This window comes from Sitophilus oryzae, unplaced genomic scaffold (assembly GCF_002938485.1).
Source record: "Sitophilus oryzae breed Bouriz unplaced genomic scaffold, Soryzae_2.0 scaffold_682_pilon_pilon, whole genome shotgun sequence".
Lineage (NCBI taxonomy): Eukaryota > Metazoa > Arthropoda > Insecta > Coleoptera > Curculionidae > Sitophilus > Sitophilus oryzae.
Window position 1 is genome coordinate 5,943,377 of NW_022147287.1, and position 24,094 is coordinate 5,967,470.

At 33.6% G+C, this 24,094-nt stretch overlaps 2 protein-coding genes across 2 annotated transcripts in view; one reads left to right on the forward strand and one right to left on the reverse strand.

The window, feature by feature from the left end:
• The window catches only part of LOC115887905, a 39,040-nt gene extending 24,110 nt beyond the window's left edge, over positions 1 to 14,930 (forward strand). Inside the window, exons 4-7 of the mRNA XM_030907434.1 lie at positions 601 to 760; positions 9,003 to 9,256; positions 13,458 to 13,650; positions 14,880 to 14,930. Of these exons, the coding sequence (XP_030763294.1) occupies positions 601 to 760; positions 9,003 to 9,256; positions 13,458 to 13,650; positions 14,880 to 14,924 (652 nt within the window). The 3' untranslated portion in view covers positions 14,925 to 14,930. The remainder of the gene's footprint in view (positions 1 to 600; positions 761 to 9,002; positions 9,257 to 13,457; positions 13,651 to 14,879) is intronic.
• A 2,939-nt stretch (positions 14,931 to 17,869) lies between these two features.
• Positions 17,870 to 19,043, reverse strand: LOC115887904 (proline-rich receptor-like protein kinase PERK2). Its single transcript, XM_030907433.1, has 2 exons — positions 18,926 to 19,043; positions 17,870 to 18,379 (listed from the first exon to the last, which is right to left on the reverse strand). Exons 1-2 carry the CDS (start codon positions 18,977 to 18,979, stop codon positions 17,897 to 17,899), a joined length of 537 nt encoding a protein of 178 aa, XP_030763293.1. The 5' UTR covers positions 18,980 to 19,043; the 3' UTR covers positions 17,870 to 17,896.
• Positions 19,044 to 24,094: the final 5,051 nt, after the last annotated feature.

Below are 24,094 nucleotides of genomic sequence, written 5' to 3' on the forward strand. Positions count from 1 at the left end.
ATTTAGTTTAACGTTTTTATAGGTACATTTTTTAAAAATATAGGGAGTTTTATAGGGTGTCTCCAAAAAAAAGTTACGTATCTAAGTTGTTTTTTTGTAATGGAACACCCTATATATTAATTGATTTTCGGATTTTAGGAAAAAAATAAAGGCGAGTTCATTAAAGAAGCATATCCCTAAATTGTAAGGTTCTTGACATGTTTCACGTTTTGTAAAAATGAAGAATAAATTTTTAATTTCAATAACAGCTATCTAAATCGTAATATAATGTATAGTCTGATATTTAGTTAAAATAACTTCTAATAACTTAAGAAATAATTTCCAAACAATTTCTCTTTAGTCATAGATACCGTATGATCGAGTAAAAACGGCGTTAGCGATGGCTATGAAATGAAGATCGATGACATTTCCCATATAAATTTACATAATATAAAATGACAGCGATCTTCATTTCATAGCCATCTCTGACGCCGTTTTTATTCGATCATACGTAGTTTTTCGCCAGGTTCTACGGGTAATAGTTTCCCAGATACAGCCCAGAGACATTCTTAGCAGGACATCCTCTCAAATAGTGCCGTTTTGTATTTTTTTCTCTTCCAGGTGTGGTGGTTCCTTAATCAGCAGAAGGCATGTAGTTACGGCTGGTCACTGCGTCGCCAGAGCCACACCAAGGCAAGTCCACGTCACATTGGGCGATTACGTTATCAATTCGGCAGTAGAGCCCCTACCGGCTTACACTTTTGGTGTTTCAAGTATACAGGTAAAGTTAAGAATGTTTCATTATATCATTAATCTGTATTTGAACAGTCCTGATAAAACATTTCTATTAAAACAACTGAAAAATAATAGACAGGGTTGTTTAGATTTTTGCCAATTGTAAGTTTTGGGTTCGTTGAAGGACTATTAGAGCTACAATTTAAAAATATTTTTAAATTATAGCGTTATATTTTCCGTTATATTTTCTATACGTAGTATACCTTAACTTGTTGGCGTTACGAGCCGAAGCATTTGGAGTTTAAAGCCCCATACTCACACTTCGCTACTTCACTTCCTTCCTTCGTCGCGTCCCTTCGTCCAAAAACCTTATATTTACTATGGGAAATGTCGATTTTATGCGACTGTGTGTTCTTTCGTTCCTTCGTCAAAACGCTCCTTCGTCCGTTTACTTCCTCGAAACGCTCCTTCCCCCTGTGCCCGTACTGTCGGTTTTTGGACGAAGTAGCAAAGGAATTATCAAAAACACAAAAAAATATTAAAATATATAAATCTATCTTGGATTTCATTCGTAGTTGATTTCTTGATTTGGCAGTACGTCTGTACAGGGTGTCCCATTTTCGTGTGTTTTGCAGGGTTTCTCGTTTATGAGTCGAGATACAAAGATGCGGTTTTCACATTACGCTGTTACTTTTTTATGAAACTAAAGATGCTACATACAGATATGTCCTAGCTCTCTTACTTCCTAAAATACAGGGCGAATCTGAAATTATTGCATTTTTCGATCCCCTTTGTACTTATCGAAAAGGTGAAAACGGTGTCCCGTACAGTTTTTCACGTAGAATGCAGTAACGTAACTATTTCTTCGTTGCACTCTGTCTTTTTTAAATGGACTAAAACTTATATGTTTTTTAAATGCTATATTTTGTATATTATTTTATTTTCCTTGTTACGAGCTTTCTAAAATACTTATTTTCATAAACGGGGTAAAAATGCATTATTTAACTTTATTACATAGTCGGCCGATTTAAATTAGGTAATCAAAACAATCAACTAATTTATTCGACGTAAAATGTTGGTTATTGGCATGTTATTTAAAAGCAGCACAAGTTCAGTTTCCGTGTAGTTTATCAAAATATCACGATGCAAAGCAAAATTATCTGGTAAATTTAAGTTAAATAAAATAAGAGCCGTTTAGCACTTTAGCAGTACCTAAATAAATAAATATAGAGTATATTATAATTTTAGAAAGCTCATAACAAGGCAAATAAAATAAAAAATAATATATAGAGTGTCCTGTTTAAAAAAAAGAACATAAGTTTGAGTCATTTTTCGAAATAGACAGCTCCCAACGAAGAACTAGTTTCGTCACTGCATTCTACCTGAAAAACGAGACACGGGCGGTGGGTAAGTACTCAATAGGTAGAACAAAATAAAATCAGGGTATCCAGTATATACCTGTACATTTAGATGAACAGTCTAATTTTATAAAAGGTATTTTCAACGACCGCATAGTAAATACCCGGTATAATACCAGTAATATCAAGAATACTAGTATATCTACATATATTCCTATATATATATATATATATATATATATATATATATATATATATATATATATATATATATATATATATATATATAGTGGTATATTTCTATTCCCGGTATTATACCGGGTATTTACTAATATTTCTATTCCCGGTATTATACCGGGTATTTACTATGCGGTCGTCGGAAACTCCTTTAATTAAAATTAGGATGTTCATCTAAATATACAGGTAGGTATATACATATATACCCAGATTTTATTTATCTACGAATTGGGTACTTACCCACCGCCCATCACTGATCCTTTTCACCTTTTCGATAAGTTATAAGATAATCGAGATACAAAGGTTATCGAAAAATGCAAAAATTTCTACTAATTAAAAAATATTTAGTTTCATAATAAGTAGAACAATGATGTGAAAACGGCATCTTTATATCTCTACTCATAAACCAGAAACCCCATAAAACACACAAAAATGGGACATCCTGTACAAATAGCTATCGCCAGTCGATATAAAAATAATTCACACACAGTAGTCCAAAAAATGGAAGAAAAAAACAATATTGTCTTCATATTTGTGAAAAAATACATGTCCATATTTATGTAATCGTAGCGACAAAAATAAAAAAATAGAAATAGTGTGCATGATGCCTTTACAAAAATATCTGAAGAAATGGGGATTGACATCATTAACGTTTAATTAGTATATCATATTTCATAGTTTCGATATAAATTACATAATAAACTTTACTCTATTGTTGACTCGCCTTGTACATTCATACTGATATACCTTGTACATGATACTGAAATATTGGGATTTATTAAAAAAATATATATTATTAAAATTTAGTTTTTATTTTTGACACGACAAAGAATTGCAGTTTTATAAAATAAAAATTATGCGCCTTTCGGATTTTTTAAAAATTTTAGAGGTTACTAGATATTTCGTAATAAACATGTAGCTGCTATATTAAAAATATTTTGTGGTGTGTTGTTGTATAATCGACTAATTTCCAAGCATCGAATGGACGAAGGAAGGAAGCGAAGGGACGAAGGAACGAAGTGAAGTGACGAAGTAACGCGAGGAAGGAGCGAAGTATGAGTATGGGGCTTAACACGTGAAAAACATAGCGGGAACTAAGGGCAAAATGAAATTTTGACAGGCTGTAGAGAAAATGGGTAAAATAAAACGTTTTGAAGCAAAAATTGAAAAAAAGTTATTTACGAAAAGTATAATTTAAATAGGTTTTTCCTAATTTTTTTCAGTTTTTTTTTGGGGCGGCATTGATCATTTGACCTTATGGTTAAGCCGCCACCAGGGTTCGGAAGTAGTTAATTAAGACGTAATTTACCTGATTACCTACGTGTAGTTTTTCTTCAAAAACTACGTCTTTTCCCGTTCATTAACTACATGAAAACTACGTTAATAAACTATGTATTGATATTATGAATAATTTTCCTTTGTATGAGGTGTAATAGAGATAATATGATGTAAATATTAAATTTAAGCCATATTTCTTCTGTTTTCTTAAATTCATTATGTGTTTTTAAAGCTTCAACTTATTATAACCTCACCTCAAACCTTTGATATTTGACATAGGTTACATAAACTACACCCTCTACATTAACTACATGTAATGTAGTTTTTAAAAGTAACATGTAGTTTTCCGAACCCTGGCCGCCACTGACGACAATCTGTCGTAAAACTATAAAGCTTTCATCAAACATTTCAAAGTCAATGCATAACGCATGGTTAATTGATAAACATACCATGTCAATAATACCAGATTTGTTTTCCATATTACTTCATCGGGCGATTATCCCTTGTTTCTTTTTTCGTTTTCGCATCATGGTCGCCTGCGATTTCTTCGATAACCGTTTATAAATAAAGAGGAGAGAAAGTTTTTTTTCGGGGGGCGCCCGAGTCGTTACAAGAGAGAAAAGAAAGTGGTTTGTTGAGGCAACAACCGAACACTTTCGGTTTCGGCGACAGATCGGAAACAACCAGAAGGAAAGAAGAAGAAAAATAAAAAAGAAACGATAAATATTCAATGTGCGGTTGGATAATTCTATTATGGCGGTTCAGAGTGGTAATTTAATATATTTTGAAAAACAGTAAATACAACTCAGCAGCAGTTAGAATTTCATCTTTGTTCCAATACTCTCCAATACTGATTTATTTTGCATCATTATGTTTTCGTTATCTGCCAACGACGCGGCCGTTGGCAGATAACGACCAATTATTAATTTAACGACTATTTCATTGCTGACAGCCAATCGACAACGATTGTATATACCGGATACCCTGATTTTGTTTTGTTCTACCCACCGCCCGTGTCTCGTTTTTCAGGTAGAATAGAATCTGGAAACTAGTTCTTCGTTGGGTGCTGTCTATTTCGAAAAATGACTCAAACTTATTTTCTTTTTTTTTAAACAGGACACTCTATATATTATTTTTTATTTTATTTGCCTTGTTATGAGCTTTCTAAAATTATATTATACTCTATATTTATTTATTTAGGTACTACTAAAGTGCTAAACGGCTCTTATTTTATTTAACTTAATTTTACCAGATAATTTTGCTTTGCATCGTGATATTTTGATAAACTACACGGAAACTGAACTTGTGCTGCTTTTAGATAACATGCCAATAACCAACATTTTACGTCGAATAAATTAGTTGATTGTTTTGATTACCTAATTTAAATCGGCCGACTATGTAATAAAGTTAAATAATGCATTTTTACCCTTTTTATGAAAATAAGTATTTTAGAAAGCCCGTAACAAGGAAAATAAAATAATATACAAAATATAGCATTTAAAAAAACATATAAGTTTTAGTCCATTTAAAAAAGACAGATTGCAACGAAGAAATAGTTACGTTACTGCATTCTACGTGAAAAACTGTACGGGACACCGTTTTCACCTTTTCGATAAGTTATGATACAAAGGGGATCGAAAAATGCAATAATTTCAGATTCGCCCTGTATTTTCGGAAGTCAGAGAGCTAGGACATATCTGTATGTAGCATCTTTAGTTTCATAAAAAAGTAACAGCGTAATGTGAAAACCGTATCTTTGTATCTCGACTCATAAACGAGAAACCCTGCAAAACACACGAAAATCTGCAAACGACGCGGCCGTTGGCAGATAACGACCAATTATTAATTTAACGACTATTTCATTGCTGACAGCCAATCGACGACGATTGGCTGTCAGCAATGAAATAGTCAGTCCGCGGATAAAGGGTCGGTATTAAGTAGGATCTGCATCCAATCAGTACCGGCACCGGAGAGATGTCCGAAGATGAATATCCATCCGGACCTACCCATCTCTACTGAATACCCAATGACTAAAGAATCCAAGGACAAATAACACCCGAGAGCAAATTGTGCCGATGTCACCAAACAGTTTTTTTTGTGAGGGGGTGGTAAAAAACCTTTTATAGGCGAGTGGTGTTCGTTCCCATCACCATCTCGAGAGAGACGATCATAGAGACGAACTCTAAACAGTGTGGGAGTCGAATTGTTACCCACTAAAAAAGTCCACCTCCGAGGAGTCAGCTCCTCCTCTCCCCCGTAACGGGTTCGTACGTGATCTTTGGGTTCGTACGCGATCTATGTTATTTTTTATCTATATTCTATTCTATTTATTTTTAGGATACTTCCACCTTTCTTGCCTTTTCATCTTTTTCATTCTCTATTATTATTTCTTTCATAAATGCCCCTACCTTTTCCCATATTTCGCTAGTTTTGGTAATTTTCTTAACCAAGGTGTCCGAAGTTAATATTCCTACATCCGACAATAAGGCAGACCTTCCGTTTTCCCATCTCGGACAGCAGAACAACGTGTGCTCGGCATCGTCGATTTCGTCGCAGTACATGCAGTTGCTATTTCGTATTTTCTTTATTCTGTGCAAGAAGTCCATTAATACTCCATGCCCGGAAAGAAACTGCGTTATGTAATAGTCCACGTCTCCGTGTTTCCTACTTGTCCAGTCCTCCACGTTGTGTGTCACTCCTCTTGCCATTTTTGATAGGTACCTCGTCGTTGATGGTTTTTCACCTCATCGTTAATCTCTGTTTTGACATATAACTCTCGCTTTTCCTCAGCTGCTAAATGCAGCGGGGTCAGCTCAGCTATAACCAACACGGCTGTTGATATCGTACGATACGCTGAACAGATCCTTAGGGCCATTTTTCTCTGTGTGGGAAGCAATATATTTTTCATCCGTTGGAATTTTAGTGCTCGACCCATACAGGAGCGGATTATTAAAATGTTAACAAAAGGTACAAAAGTAGTATCGACGTTTAGCACATATCAAGTACATATAGATGTTAATTGAAATTGAAGAATAATTATCGAATTCAATAAGAAAACGCTAAAAAGTTGGAGTGGACTGTTTATTTACTTATGAAACGTAACTCCTGGCTCTTTCTTATCGCTGCTGCTTTTACACTTGAAAGCTGAACAACTAAACACACTGGAAAAGTCTAGGGATATTACAATTTTATCCAGCCATCGTCAGTAATTTTATTATTTGCATTTCTGATATAATAAAATTAAAATAAACAAATAGTTTACAGGACGTATTGGAAATAAAAATGCGAAATTTACCGAATTTTTCAAATTTACCTTGATTTTTATTGAACTCAAAAAAATACACTCATTTTTTTTTATTCTAAACTGTGAATTAAAAAAAAAGATAAAACCATTTTTATTTAATAAAGGGTATGGCCTCCTCTACTGTTCATTACAGCCCTACATCGTCTATCCATGCTCCTGATCGGGTTGTCGATCTCTTCTTGAGGTACAGCCTGCCACGCTGCGTTCACGGCCCGAACCAGATCCCTACGAGTTTCACGAGGCATACCCATTCTCAAAATTCTTCTTTGGAGCGAGTCCCATACGTGCTCGATGGGGTTGAGGTCAGGAGATTGTGCCGGCCAGGGTAAGATGTTTAATTGATGAGCATTGATAAACTCACTTACCACTCTGGCTGTATGAGGCCGTGCATTGTGATGCATGAAAATAAAGTTTCTCCCAAAATCATTGGCATATGGTAACACGACAGGCTCAAGAATTAAATCACGATATTTGATTTCTGTTAGAAACCTTTCAAGAAAAACGAGATCGGTTTTTCGGCCTAACTGGACTCCTCCCCAGACCATAACTGTTCCACCTTGATAAGGGTGCATTTCCTGAACATGATCCAACCGAATAAGATTTCCCGGTTGTCTCCATACCCTAAGCCTTCTCGAATCCGGATGAATTCCAAAGCGTGACTCATCAGTGAAGAGAACATTGGCCCATTGTTCATTCGACCACTGAACATGATCTTGGGCCCACAAATATCGTACCTCTCGATTTCCTCTCGTTAAGGGTTGATCTCTCCAGGGGCGTCTGCTTCTTAAGTTGACCTGTCTTAATCTATTGCGAACAGTGTCAGGACTAACGGTTACATTATGTGTTTCCTGGAGAATTAAACTAAGCTCTGGTGCTGTAAGAGTCGGTCGGCGCGATCATTTAATTGTAAAAAATGATCTTCCTGAGGGGTAGTAATGCGATGTCGCCCTGTGTGCCTTTCTGCAACATCACCACTTTCACGGTAGCGTGCACTTAATCGCGATATTACACCTTGCCTTGTATTTAATGCTCTAGCTACGTTGATTTGGCGCATTCCAGCTTCGAGCATACCCATGGCCCTTAGCATTTCGTCTCTGTTAAGATGTCTACGCTCCATAATGTAGTTTAATACTAAACAGAGTTATTTGAATGAATTCTGGCCAGTTATCATAAAAAACATAGCCAGTACAGGTTAAATTCGAACAATTGATGCTAGGTGCTTTTTATACATTTGACAAAAAATGCACAAACACTTCTGCAAATATCCCAAATTTAGAAATAACTAGTGTGACTACTTCGTTTCAATCGAAGTAGAAAGAATCGGCCTACAAATATGTGGTTGTTTATTCAAAACATTTATTTTTAACTTTAATAAAATGATATCCCTAGATTTTCCGGTGTGTGTATTACAACTATTCACCATTGTAATAAAGTTTATACAAAGTTTACTACACACAAACTATTAAAAAAAATCGCTAAAATTGTCGCTGGTGACCAAATGATGACTCATTGTTTGCCATCAAAAGAATGGCCTCTAAGGTCACAAATTCTCCTGCAGCCCGTATATGGGCGTTCCGTGTCCTTATATTCTTTAGTCTTTGTGAATACCGCTGTGCCATAAAAGGCGAATTTATCATGTTAAATCTGTGGTGTAATGAACCGTATAGAATATTTATAAATTATTGCTCTGCGGTGAAATGAACCAAACTATCGAAAGGTCGATGTCGATAGATTTTTCATTGGCGAAGGTAAAGGTCAAACGAAACGTGCGTCGACTTTTTTTCTACGTTGTTGCCTGATGTTTTCGTAATCGAATGTTGTTATTATTGCGGCGGTCGCCGTTTTCGATTTCTATTAATTAATCATAGTTTATGTCAGAGACAGAGAGAAATGTGTTGTCCGTGCGATTTGTTTACCGTCGAATAACAGCCGTGAAAGTTTTAACGCGTGTGTTAAATAATTTTATTTGTAATCTTTCTGTTTGCTTGTGTTTGTCTAATTTACATTTATCTCGCAGTTCCGCATTATAGATTTTTTTAATACACTCAGATGCAAAAAAATCGCAACGGACAAATTTAAACTGTTATATTTTTCAATCCAAATCTTTCCAGGTCCACCCCTTCTTCAAATTCACCCCACAAGCTGACCGGTTCGACGTAGCCGTCCTGCGCCTGGACAGAGCCGCTCTGAACTTACCCCACGTCACCCCCATATGTCTCCCCGCCAAGGGGGAGAGCTTCCTGGGCGACGTGGGACACGCAGCTGGATGGGGGGCTCTCAGTCCCGGGTCCAGACTGCGCCCCCAGACGCTGCAAACAGTGAGGGTGCCAGTGATAGAGAACAGGCAGTGTGAGAGGTGGCATAGGTAAGATATACAGGGTGACGCACCTCATTCGCCTCGGTTGATTATAAATAAACGGAAAGAACAACATTTTTGTAGGTATATGTAGAGAGGCAATGTGCATAATTTAAAATTATTTTCAAATGTACAGGGTGTGTCAGAACTAAGATCCATACCAAAGTTATATTTTTTCTTATGGAACACTATGTATTTTTTTAAATAAGTCGAAGCAGATTTAAATGCTCTTATAATATAAACTATATTAGGGTTTCCTGTACCTATCTGCATCAGATTTTGAATAAAAAGCGATTTTTTCAATGAAATCAATTTGCTAGTGACATTAGCTATTTTCAAAATCGCCATTAGTTTATGGAGTTTATTTAAATTTATAACAATTTACTTTTATTTAATTTACCTACAATAGTTTAATAAGTAAGTATTTATTATTCTATCAAGAAAAATAAAGAAGTAGTTTTTTGATCTATATTACGATGACTTGTAGATATATTGGATTTTCTATAAAAGAACCAATTAAGGCAAATTCATTTTCTTCACTTCCAATGACAGGTTTCTGCCTAATAGGTTTTTCATATACCACACTATCAGCTCTGCGAAATAGGAAAAGTAGGTTTTCGAAGAAACGCTTGTCAAGAAAGTTCCTATTTGGATACATTTGTATCCAAATCTTGCCATCTTGATTACAATTTTATTGAAAAATCGCTTTTTATTCAAAATCTGAGCCAGATAGGTATAGGAAACATTTATATAGTTTCTAATAGCATTATAGTTCTGCTTCGATTTATTTAAAAAAATACATAGTGTTGCATTTGAAACAACGAAAAGTTTTTATGTAAAATAAATATTCAAAATAGACTAGCAATTTTTGATACCCCTGTATGCATTAAAGGAAGCAATTGCAATTTTTAGTAAAGTTTATTTCTCTGGCTTAAAAGTTAGAACAAGAATTAATTCTGAAAAGTAATGTACAAGGTGTTGGACAAACTTTTTTATTATAGCATGCATATTTAAATATCTTTATACGGGGTGCTTCAAAACAAATTGGAAAATCTTCAGGGAACGATTCCTTGTTCAAAATAAAGGGTAGTTTGCTTCATAAACGTTGGGTCAAAAGTCAACCATTAGGGAGATATCGCGGTACAAAGATGGCGGAAAAATAATGTTTTTATTTTTTATCTTGAAAACGAAAAGAGATAGACTAATTTTGCATTTCTATGAAAAACATTTCCAAAGCACCTTTTACCTAGAATTTAATGGTTTAAGTATATTTTTTTAAATTAATAATTTAAGAGTTATCAACAGAAAAATTGATTTTTTATTTGGGACACCCTCTATATTTTTAATTAACTGAAAAGAATTTAAAATTACCTTTCCAATAATATAGCACACTTGATATTTTGTTATAATCCCCTTCGAAATACAGAACTTTTAAAAGTTCGCCACTTTTAACTAGCAGGCTTTGGACCCTTTATTGATGATATGCCCTTAATGGAACTCGAAAACATATTTTTCCAGCAAGACGATGCACCGCCTCTGATCGCTAAAGTTATCAGCAAATTTTTGCATCCAATTTCAAGGATAATTGAATAGCCAACCAAGATTCCAGCCGTTGGCAGTCGAGGCCGCCTGACTTAGTGCCCATGGATCTAATCCTATCGATATATTTGCGGAAAAATAAAGGTTCCTTATTCTTCCGTATAATCTAGACAAGAATTAGAAATACTTAGCAGTTATGAGAGGGTATCTTTCACCCCTACTGAGTTAATGAATTCCGCGAGAAATGTTCAAAAACTGCCCCGTCTGGCCATAACAGAAGACGGTCGATATGTCGAACACCTATAGCAAAATCTCATGTCTTGGTTTGCTATTTATTTTTCTTGTTATTAGATATAGTTTAAATGTGTCGATGTTGATTAAATATATTTTAAATAGTTACAAAATTCTGCATCTCTCATAGCAAATATTATTTTCGTTTTAATTGATGCTCACAGCTAGATTTTTTTGCATTACAGCCGGTGCCGTTCAAAGCCTACTTATTTAAAGCGGGCGAATTTTTATATACTCTATATCTCAAAGAGGAATCGAGCAAAATATCAAGTGTGTTATATTTTTGGAAAGGTAATTTTAAATTATTTTCAATAAATTAAAAATATACAGGGTGTCCCATATAAAAAATCAAATTTTCTGTTGATAATTCTTAAATTATTAATTTTAAAAAAATTATACTTAAACCATTAAATTCTACGTAAAAAGGTGCTTTGGAAATGTTTTCATAAAAACATTTCCAAAGCACCAAAATACAAAATTTCCCATAACAAAAAAGTTACAGCGATTTGTTAAAAGTGCATATTTTTGAAAAACACCCAGTAACTCCGAAACCGTAACAGATAATCGATATGCGGTTTTCACTATCATGTTTTTGACAAAAATTGAGCTCCAGACATCGATATTAGTTTTCGTCTATCTCCTATAGAAAAGGGTGTTTCCATTTAAAAGCGTCGACTTTGACCCACCCTGTACAAGGTGTTGGACAAACTTTTTTATTATAGCATGCATATTTAAATATCTTTATATATCTCAAAACCAAAGCTTTTAAACATAATAAACCCTTATAATAATTGCCTTATTTTATGTCTAAGAATCCAAAAATGAAATAAAATACCGGGTTTCCATAAGAAAAAATATAACTTTGGTATGGATCTTAGTTTTGACACACCCTGTATATTTCAAAATAATTTTTGAATTATGCACATCGCCTTCCCACATATACCCATAAAATATTTTGTTTCTGCATCTTTCCGTTTTCGTATAATCAAACAAGGCGAAACAGGTGGTCCACCCTGTATTATACAGTATGTCCCCGGATTGTCTTTACAAGAAGAAAAAAACTTTTTTTATTATTGATGTTTTGGGAAAAATGCATTCTTCATAAAAAAAAATTTGCTTCTTCTAAAAAGGTTAATCCCGTTTATGCTTTTCCAAATTTCCATACCGTTTTAGAGAAAATTAGAAAAAACATGAAAATATAGATGACTTTTTTCCTTATACCGGGTGCGTCTCCAAAGTGGCTCACCCCCTATAACTTTTTTATTTTTTCAGATAAAACAACGAGATTTGGTATGTTAGTATATGACATAAATTGGGATTGATTGACGTATTCAATTGTTTTCGGTCACTTCCGCTTTCACTGGAAATGACTACAACTTTTGAATTTTAAATGGCACCCTCGATTTTTTTTTACTTTATTCGATAGAAAATTACACTCTGAATCGAATGACATATCACATGTCAATTTTTGACATGTTCACTCAAAAACAAATTCTATTTTAAATTTCAATCTAGAGTGGACCATGGCTGTGTTAAAAACATAAATTATTAATCAAGGAGCCTTGGAAAAATAGATTTGATCGTCTAATGTTTTTAGTGTCTTGTCCTGGCCGGTTAAAAGATACCCAAATCGTATTTTTAATCATATCTCTCTATCTTTATTTTTTCATATGGAACGAAGGTGGCTCATTAGCATAATTGGAAAAAGCATTTTTTACGAATAATTTAATACCACACAGTTGGTATTTTGAGTCAAATTGTCGTTATGAACCGCATGTTACAATTTCAAATAAACCATATGCAAAAATGTCAAAAGTTGACATATGATATGTCATTCGATTCAGAGTGTCATTTTCTATCGAATAAACTAAAAAAATCCGGGGGTGCAATTTAAAAATCAAAAGTTGTAGTCATTTCCGGTGAAACCGGAAGTGACCGAAAACAATTGAATACGTCAATCAATCCCAATTTATGTCAAATACTAACTTACCAAATATCGTTGTTTTATCTGAAAATATAAAAAAGTTATAGGGGGTGAGCCACTTTTGAGACGCACCCTGTATAGTTGACTCTAATATTATAGTTCCCAAAATATAGATGACTTTTTCTTTGTGACGTGGTTCTGGGCAGGCCCTATTTTTCATACGGTCGGGCCCTAAGGCCCGAGCAAAAATTCGGGCCCTTTTTTCCAATAAAATTCAAAAATTCAAGAAATTATGAATATTTTACAGCCTTTAACGATCCCCCCAGACCACCGGGCCCAAGGCCCTGGCCTTATGGGCCTTATGATAAAATAGGCCCTGGTTTTGGGCTAGACATGCTTCTACACTTAGACTAGACTGCCGTTTTTTAGTGTGGTTATTAGTATTAAATTTCACAGGTCCAAGGGGATACAAGTGACCATATACGATGAAATGTTGTGTGCCGGTTACAAGAATGGAGGAAAGGACAGCTGCCAGGGAGATTCAGGGGGACCATTGATGATGCAGAGGGGAGCTAGATGGTACTTGATTGGTATTGTGTCAGCTGGGTATTCTTGCGCTCAACCGGGACAACCAGGAATATACCATAGGGTAAACTTATTTAATATCTTCTAATGAAGAAAAATATTTTCTTGCAGACTGACATTGTCTCTAATGTTGAAAATTTCACACCTCTACTTTTCAACCAATAACATGCTTTAATGTTGACTAGTTACCATGGCAACTGAAAAAATTTCCGGAAATTTTTTCGAGGCGCCACGAAACTTTAGTGGAAATTTTTTGACAGTTGAAAAGGTAAACATAAGATCTACAATCATAATGTGAATGAACTACAATGTCTATATATTGAAATATTACCCATTTGAGTTTTAGCATTTGATGTAACTAATTAAAAATATAATAATATTTGTTAATATTATTAACAAATTTGGATTAATATTTTTTTTTTCAAATTTAGGTGTGAAATTTTCTTACCGAATACCACGCAAGCTTAAATTATTCCTGGAAATTTTCTTTCGGGCACGAATATTTTAGGAAAATTATCCCTCGTCTTCGACTCGGGATAATTTTCAAAATATTCGTGCCCTCAAAAAAATTTCCGAAAATAATTTAAGCTCTTGTGATATTATAAGTGAAAATTTATCAACCTAACCCCACGAGAGATGGCATATATTTTTTGAAACACTCTGTATATTTGTTTCTAAACTAGACCCCATACTAGACCCTAAAATCTTTTGATAAACCAGTTGCGTAATAGTACCAGGTGTCCCACTAAGAATAGCTCTCGGCTGTATCTCGGAAAGTATTCGCCGTAGGGGCTGCGAAAAAAAATACTTATAACTAAAGAGGCTATGGGAAATTGCTGGAAATTATTTTCAAGTTTGTAGGACGGCCGCTAGAGGGCGTAACTGCTATGGAAAATAACAAAATGGAATTTTTAAGAAATTTTGCCTAGATACGATGTACTATAAATAATAGCTTCATAATCTTCAGTAAATTTTGGATCTTTTTTGTTAGAACCATTTTCCCCTATCTGCTAAAATAAAGTAGTGGGGGGAGGTTAGATCTGTTTTTATTTAAATATTAATAACTCCGGACTGGATGATCGGAATTCAACAACGGGCTCGTTTAAAAGAGCGTTTCTTACTCCATATTGTACTATATAAACAATAATAATAAACGTTTGAACGTAGACGCTAGGGGGCGTTGTCTTACAATTTAGTATATATATAAGTAAGTAATATAAGGAGTACTATCACCCCCCGATTTTTTTACACCATTTCAATGACACCCTGTATATATATTTTTTTTATTTTCAGGTTGCCCACACTGTCGACTGGATCAACAGAGCCGTAGCTGCCTAAAAAACACAAAAGAAAAATAAGTTTTGTACATATATAAAAATCTACATTTTTCTACAAAACTACTGACTGTGACATTTTTTTGTAAATACACCTATAATATGTAGCATAACAAAACCTTAAAATATCATGAATTACATTACACAGAGAGGGTGTAATAGGTATTAGACTTGTACCGCCCTGTGCAGAAATATCCCAAATAATTTAGGTGAAAACAGGCTACGAGATATACTTGATATTTATTATTCTCATTGTTTGTGATCAAGAAACCATAATATAGCCTTCCTTTCTCTCAAGTTCATCAAGAAATAAAAACAGACATTTAACAGCTATTAATTTTATTATTATTTTTATTGTTATTGCAAGAAACTAAACTACCGGTGAAATTGTGTAAATATTTAAACAAATTAGCTTCCTAGTCATAACAAAAAGTTAGTTATTATTAATTATGACTGTGTATGAATGATTTTGTGTATATTTTGCGTTTTAAGCACTGTTCACACAAGCCAGTCAGGTCTTAGTTCTGTTGACGTACCGTGTCAGTCTTAAGGTGGCTACACACACTACTGCAAGCTTGACAAGCATGTATGAACAATCTTTTTGTACAAGCAAACTGTAGCGTTTGTAGGGAAAATTTGCGCAAGCATTTTAATTGTGCAAGCCGCTTGATGATTGATTGAATTTGAATCATGCAAGCTTGGACAAGCCATGCTTTGCATTCCATTTCTCTGAAAATCTCTTCTCCAACTTAGACATATCTTGATGGAACCGTTCCTCGTGCTTATCTGTGTCTTTTTGTGTGCTTTTGTTGGGATGCGAATCCTTATCTTTTCTCCAAAATCATGTTTTGTGAGCATATGGTCCGTTTTCTGGACTAGCAGAAGTGGACTCGTGTTCTCCACGATTTTCCCTATCACTGGCAATATCATCGAGTGACCGTAGTTCGTCTGGTTCCACAGATTGGATTCCCTTAATCTTAGGGCACCCTTAGCGGCCAGATCCTTCACGAGCCAGTCGATTGATTGCAAGTTCAAAATTACTTCTAACGCAGCTTGTGCTATGCTGTTTCATGCTCCAGTTTTACCTAGAGCTGCTAATCGCTATACTTTTGTGAGGATTTTTCTATTAGTCTCGTACAGTTTCCCACCATACTAGTGTTACAGTTTCAGATCCCATCTTCTTCCAAACATTTTCTTATATGCATAGAATGCACTTATTTCTTTTATTATCCTTTCCTCCGTGTTCCTTTCCAGGAAAGCTTCGAGTCCAGAACGATTCCCAAATATTTTGTTTTCTTAACAAACACAAGTGACTTCCCTTCCAGTTTTGGTAGTGTGAACTTGGGTATTTTGTATTTTCTTGTAAATAGAATGAGTTCAGTTTTGTCTCGGTTGATGCCCAAACCATTTCTTTTTACCCATTTCGTTAGCTTCTTCAGAGCAGATTCCATAATGTCACTGATCGTCCTTGCCAACGATAGGTATTACCATGTCGTCTGCATATGCCTTTATCCTGATTCCCTTCATTGTCAAAGAGGTCAGGATCGGGTTCATTGCAATCAGCTACAAAAATACTTTACTAAACTTTGCTCCTGTTGAATTATTATTATTAAATTAAGAGAGAATTTAGTATTTTAGAACATCTAATGATTAGATCCCCAATTATTGGAGAAGGGCAATTTTTTTGTCAAAACAACAAAATTCTTAAGAAGTGTCTAGCCCTAGCAGTCAACTATTAAGCTTGACCAATTAAGTTGGTTAGCGTGGTTATTTGGAGTGTGTTAATTCATTTGTGTTTGTCAAAAACTCTAACGTGATTGGTCGGGCTTAATAGTTGCCTGCGAGGGTTAGACACAAGTAAATTCTTATGAAAAGATGTCAGTCAAAACTCAAAACAAGAAAATGTCATTGAAAACGAATTTAAATTATGTCTGAACGGACAATAACTAGACTGACGGTAAAATCGGCGACGGAGCCGGACGTGTGTGAACAGATCTTTAAATGTTTTAGATTTGTTTATATATCACTGCCAGTGTAAAAAGTAAAGTATTTTCTATAATTAGGTCATACAAATATTCGTGTTACTTTATTTTATCAATTTAGGTATTTATTTTAAATATTTGTAATTTTATTCTCTTTATTTCTACTGTATTTATTGTTAGCTTTTACTGGACTGTATAAATAAAGTTTATAATTTAATAAAATTGTGTGTTTTGTTGCTCTATTTTAGACTCATAGAGGAAAACAGTAAAACAGTTTTGAAAAAAAAAACAGTAAAAATATTTACACACTAACTATATTTGCACATAACTTTACAGATTCCTTCTAATATTTTTTTTTCAGCATTCCTCTCTTCATTTTAATTATATTATTTGGCAGTCGTTTTTTTTCATTCGTTGAACATGGCCAGACTAGATTTACTGCTTTCTTTCAATATACAGGGTGTCCCAGAAATAAGTGTTTTACATAAAAATACACGTCACTTACGTTGGTTTAACACTATACACTAACACTAACGCTAGTAATTATGTTTTTATATAAATTCCTCAACTTTTTCCTAGTCCGGACACACAGCTGGCATCGCTGGTGTTACTATAATTTTTACCGAAAGTATGTTTTTTTTCGCGGGTAGGATGTTATGAATCGGATCTAGATAGTTCACTATTCACTCAAAATTATTTAGTATAATTTTATTAGCACAGAAACGCGTAAAAAACACAGATTTGTTGCGAAACTAATGAAAACAATTGGTTTGTTTACGACTACTAATTCTGGACCACTTCGCTAGAACTGTCAAAACAGTCAGGCCTTGAATATGACGTTAGCCACGATTATATAGTTGATGTAGAGCAGCCATCTCGTAATTCTTTCGTTATATTAAACGGTCTTGAGTTTGTTTCTTATCTTAATTCTAGATTCATAAATAATGACACAAAATAACTGTTAAAACACAGTTTATTGACAAAAAAATCAGTCTCAACTACAATTACAACTAGCACAAGGCGTACCGAGTTGCGATGGAACCAAATTACCCAGAAGAGCCTGCAGTGCGGCTGGACTTAATGTTAAAACAGGCGAAGGTGCAGGTGCAGGAGAAGGTACTTCAGGAGCTAGAGGAGGTGCTAATGGAGAACATGGTACCGCAGGAGAAGGTGCCGCTACAACAGGTTCAGGTTGAACTGGTTGAACTGGAACAACAGGAGCAGGTGCTGGAACTACTACTGGTGCAGGTGCAGGGGCGAATATAGGTTTCTGGCATGAACAGCATTGTCCCACTGGGTATCCTTGTGGTACTAGAAACGACGGCACTGGAGGTGGTGGAGGAGGTGGTAACAAAGTACATGGTGGTACTGGTTCTGGTGCTTTTGGTGGAGGTGGTGGTGGAAGTGCGCATTTTGGTGGTGGGGCTGGCAACGAGCAAGATTTACATAGTTTTGAGTAGAAACATCCAGCGTTAACCTGAAAATGAAACAGTAAAAATAAATAAATTTGAAATTCATCATTAGAATCACGGAAACTATATTTGAAGTTGATCAAAATTCCACCATACACGTTTAAACAATTTTGCATATTTTTACGAAGATTTTTGAAAAAAAAAAGAAAATTAGCGGTTTCATTTTTATTTTTTATGACTCTATTTCAATAGATAAATAGTTATTTTTTATACAAGACGATAAAATGGAATTAGACGATAAAATGGCATTTTATCGTCGGCCGAAAAGATTAATTCACGAGCGTTGAAATCGCGAGTGAATTAAATTCGGGAAATTTTCAAAAATGGAAGCAATTAAAAAAAAACGAACGAGAAGAAATAAAGTTTTTAACCTATCCTCGCTGTTAAAGTATCATTTAATCTACCTTTGCGGTTAAAGTACTATTTTTGATAGATATACTTGAAAAAATATACTAAAATCAAAAATAAACTAAATATGAAAAATAAACAAAAATCATTTATGAAAGAAAAAAAAACGAAATATAAAATTATATAAAAATAGCAATATTTACCTGACTAGATAGGGAAATGGCACACAACAAAAACGCCACAACTTTGACAGTCATGATTGTTCGATCTTAATACTGGATTTGGTCTTTGCTGATCTAATTTACTGATAACACTGTACCTGGTGCTTAATGATTTCATGTTTTTATACCGTGAAACAAATTGGTAAAAAAACGGAAGTAAAATCTAGTGGATGGTTGTGTGTGGACGTGATATTTTTAGTTGTCGTTTGACGGTATTTACAGGAAGTATTATTAGTTCTTCATAAAATCATATAATTAAAATTAACCTGAAAATAAATCTATATGGATAAAAATGCTAACGACCAAAGAAATCTTTTCAGTCTATTAAAGTTTAGGTATGCATTTAAAAATAAAATCATTGTTTAATTAAAATTTATATAGATTCCAAACCAAACCAAACCAAGAGAGTGCGTAAAAGAATAGAGTGGATATGACATAAGACCTAAGAATAGATGTCATCCACAGAGTCAAATCCCTCAATTGGCAATGGACAGGATACCTGGCAAGACTTCTTCTCTTGCAAACATTATTGAGATATGAGATACTTGTAGTGCAGTAATGCACAAAATGATACTTGAAACTGATAATACTGCATTGTATTTATTGACAATTGACTTTTAAGATACCTACATAAAATACTATTATCTATTAAAAAAATATACAGGGTGGCGCACCTCATTCGCCTCGGTTGATTATAAGAAAACGGAATGATGTAGAAACAATTTTTTTATGCGTATATGTAGAGAGGCAATGTGCATAATTTAAAATTATATTCAAACGTACAGGGTGTGTCAGAACTAAGGTCCATACCAAAGTTATATTTTTTCTTATGAAACACACACCCGGTATTTTATTTAATTTTTGGGTTTTTGGGCATAAAATAAGGCATTTATTATAAGGGTTTAATATGTTTAAATGCTTTGGTTTTTGAGATATTTAAAGATATTTAAATATGCATGCTATAATAAAAAAGTTTGTTAACACCCTGTACATTACTTCTCAGAGATAATTCTTGTGCTGACTTTGAAGCCAGAGAAATAAACTTTACTAAAAAAAAATTATTGCTTCCTTAAATGTATACAGGGGTATCAAAAATTGCTGGTCTATTTTAAATATTTATTTTACACAAAAACTTCGTTATTTCAAATGCAACACTATGTATTTTTTAAAATAAGTCGAAGCAGATTTAAATGCTTTTTCAAGCTATATTAGGGTTTCCTATATACCTGTCTGGCTCAGATTTTGAATAAAAAGCGATTTTTCAATAAGATGACAATCAAGATGGATGGTGTCGCCATGACAATTTGCTACTAATGACAATTAGTAGTTATTTTCAAAATCGACATTAGTTTATGGACTTTATTTAAATTTATAACAGTTTACTTTTATTCAATTTACCTACCTATTGGGTTATGGGATTAATAATACACGGTCGATTTTTATAATAAAGAAAACTATAGAATTTGACCACCCATGTGAGAAATTTCCTCTTATTTACATCATTAAATTATTTATTAGATTGAAAATATTTTATGCATTAAAGTTTACAAAAAATAAAGATTTATATAGTCGAAAAAAGTCCGATAGAACCAATAGAAATGTAACTATTTTGTCACATCTTTAATTAAATTTTGTTAAATAAATTAATTTTTTATACTATAAATATCTTTTTTTTTCCTAATCTCCTACGAGCTGATATAATATGACGAGCAATCTATTAAATTACTGTGAGATTATACAGAAAAGTCCACAGACTTCGAGACATAGGAAAATCAAGTCCATTTAGCGTGTGTCCAAATTTTGACAAGTTTTCAAAAATGACAGTTTTGTTTAGACTGACGTTTAATTTCACCTGACTTCTCGGTGAATGATTTCTTTTTATGGGGGTACATAAAATCTAAAATTTACGGCCATGAAGAAATTCAAAACTTGGAGCAGTTAAGGCAGAAAATATTTAATGCCTTTGACACTGTCACCCCTGATATGTTATCCAATGTGAGGAGGGGATTTTATGATCGTTTGGGTTATTGTTTAATGCAAGAGGGAGGCACTTTTGAACAATTTTTGTAATTTTTTAAATTTCATTATCCTGTTTTTTTACCGTTTACCCATTACCTACCTTGACGAACATGGGAAAACGAAGGTCCTTTTCAGGACCACAAATATTTTGATTGAGAAAATTGGTAACTTTTTTTTGGATTAAAAAACAAAAGTTGTTAATATAATACCAATTTAAAAGTGTTTTAGTAGTTTTAATACACACTATGATATAAAATTTATTATTATTATAATGTACATTATTAATACTATTGTTCATTCGAAATGGCATTAAGGCCCAATTGCAACAATGATTTAAATTTTTCTTAAAGATAAGTAGAGCTTAGAATGAGCTGTATTTATATTTACTTTATATTCACCTTAAATGAGGGAATTTGACTGATACAATTTTTGAATTTGAATTGTTTTTAATGATACTAACAATTTTAGTTCAATTTTTAATAAAATTTATTTAATATTAATAGAAATCCAAGAGATTTGAAACCTCTTTTAGCGATTTATAACATTCTCAAATGAATTACAGATGCCCTTATTTTCTATGAAAATCACACAGCTTTTTTGATAGTCGCTGCAGTTGCTATAGCTATAAAAAAACTAATTTTTTAATGTGTGAAAATTGCGACACAAGCTAAATGGACTTGATTTTTCGTATGTCTCGAAGTCTGTGGACCTTTTTGTATGCCTCGATAACATATTGGTGCAGATTATTTTCACCCAAACAAATAATAACCCAAACTATCCATTGATGCGGATTGTCTATGAACTCTTTCTGAAGGTCACAGAAACCTGAACGCGTAATTCGGTGTTCTTTCGCATCTGTTATAGGTAATTTGTGACCATGTATACAATATTATATCATGTAATGTGGATATGAAATCTTCATTCATACAAAATTCATACCAGTTAATACATTCGGTAATGTTTATTTTCCTATGTTATGTATATGCATATTACTATTTTTATAACTTAAGCATAACATTTAATATTATTATTTAAATATTATTGTTTGTGTCCATTTTAATTATGATTTTTAAATTTATTAAAATAATAACATTAGGCAAAAAAAATGTTACGGAAGACCAAAAGTTCCTGACGGTATAACATCACTATACTACAAATAGTTTTTCAAGAAGTAAACTATACGGAGTGGCTCTTAAATGCAAATATTTTTAGAGGTGGTATATTTAGCTACAGAAACACGTCTATGAGTTTTATTTCCAGAAAACAATAGAACTCTGAATATAATGACATATGATATGCCATTCTATTGTAGCGTTTTTTTAAAACATCATTACTGCGAACGGCAGCTTTTCGTTGGTAGAGCAGTCGTGGATAAGGTATTTCACTGGAAAGAAACTAATTAACAATAATAACTCGAAATTATAAATATTGGGTGCCAGGCATGTACAGAGAAAGAAAACACAGTTGTATATTACTTAAAACTAATGACTATATTTATTCATGATGTTCTTAGATGGTACATGACATTGTAGAGTTCTAATAAATATATAGTGGTTATATGTCAAAGAAAGTGGTGGTAAGAGTCGTACTAAATATCAATGAAAAACAACTACGATAAAATACAAGACATGTAAAGTTTAAGAGAATATATGAAATGTAGCATTACTTTCATTAATTTGATATATTCCATATGATGCTAAATCGAAGATGATTCTAGAACCTGTAGATTCTAGAATCTATGTTTGGTTATTCATCTGTTAAAATAGTGCGATAATAATATCGATAAAAATAATAGCATTACAAGATGTAATGCAATGAAACCTAAGATCTAAATTATATTTAGTATTAATTATTATATTAAATATTAAATCGACATGAATGTTCTTAACAATCTAACCAGTAAACATAGTCTGTACGATATTATTTAAGATGTACGTAATTGTTGAAGACTGTAAATGTTTTAAATGTTAAATGTAAAACTAGAGCTTAAATCTACACTTAGCTGTTCTTTATGTAATCTTGCTTTAAACAGTAACAGCGTGAGGTGGTCTCGCATCTCTGTACTCAGCTATCCAACACAACCAAAGGGGCCAGAATGAGAACACCATGAATTGATACAGCCGTAACTAACTAGCTTATAGCTGGGAACGAAGCAGCATGGGACTCAAGCTACATCCACGCTGTTGCACTTATATGTAAGAAAAAATCATTCTTACTGGGGACACTCGTCCACAGGACATCCGTACATAAGATAATGTCCGTACATAAGACACTACCCATACCTTGGACCCTAAAAATATGAAACTCTTGTTTAAAACCAAACAAGGTCTAATAAACAAAATAAACCTACCTCGAAATACTTCCGAGGGCTCAATAAATAATAAACAACCTGTCCTTTCTTCCATGTGACATTCTGGAGGACAAAAAAAAAGGGACGCCAACGTGCCAGCAAAATACAAATACAAGTTGGGACATCCGTAACTCTACCCTAAAAATATTCAATAATGATATCGAATCTATAAAAGGCAATAACTCATCTTTACCTGTAGCCTCGAAATAGCAGCTGATTCAAATTACACAGCAAGATTTAAATAATCACCATTTCTAAAAGCTGGGATACAACAGAGCGTCAAAACAAAGTGAGGTTAAGCACGGAGAGAGTTGACAGAAGCGATGTTGACAGCGCCTCCTCAGAGCGATAACAGGGTTGTGTCGAACGATAACAGGGTTGGCGACTAGGGAACGTAAAAATTACGCGTCAAATAAACTATCCGGCCTGAACGAGAGGGAATCCGGTGACGATAGGCCAGACATCATATATTATATGTAAAAAAAACATGTAACGAACTAAAAACGTTACACTATTCAGAGTTCTATTCATTTTCTATCGAATAAAGTAAAAAAATACGGAGAGTTCCATTAAAAAATCAAAAGTTTTAGTCATTTCCGGTGAAACAGGAAGTGACAGAAAACAATTGTATACGTCAATCAATCCTAATTTATGTCATATACTATCATGCCATTTCTTGTATTTTATTTGAAAAAATAAAAAAGTTATAGGGGTGAGCCACTTTTGAAACGCACCCGGTATAATCTGATACTAATGAGAAAAAATAACATAATTTTTTGCAG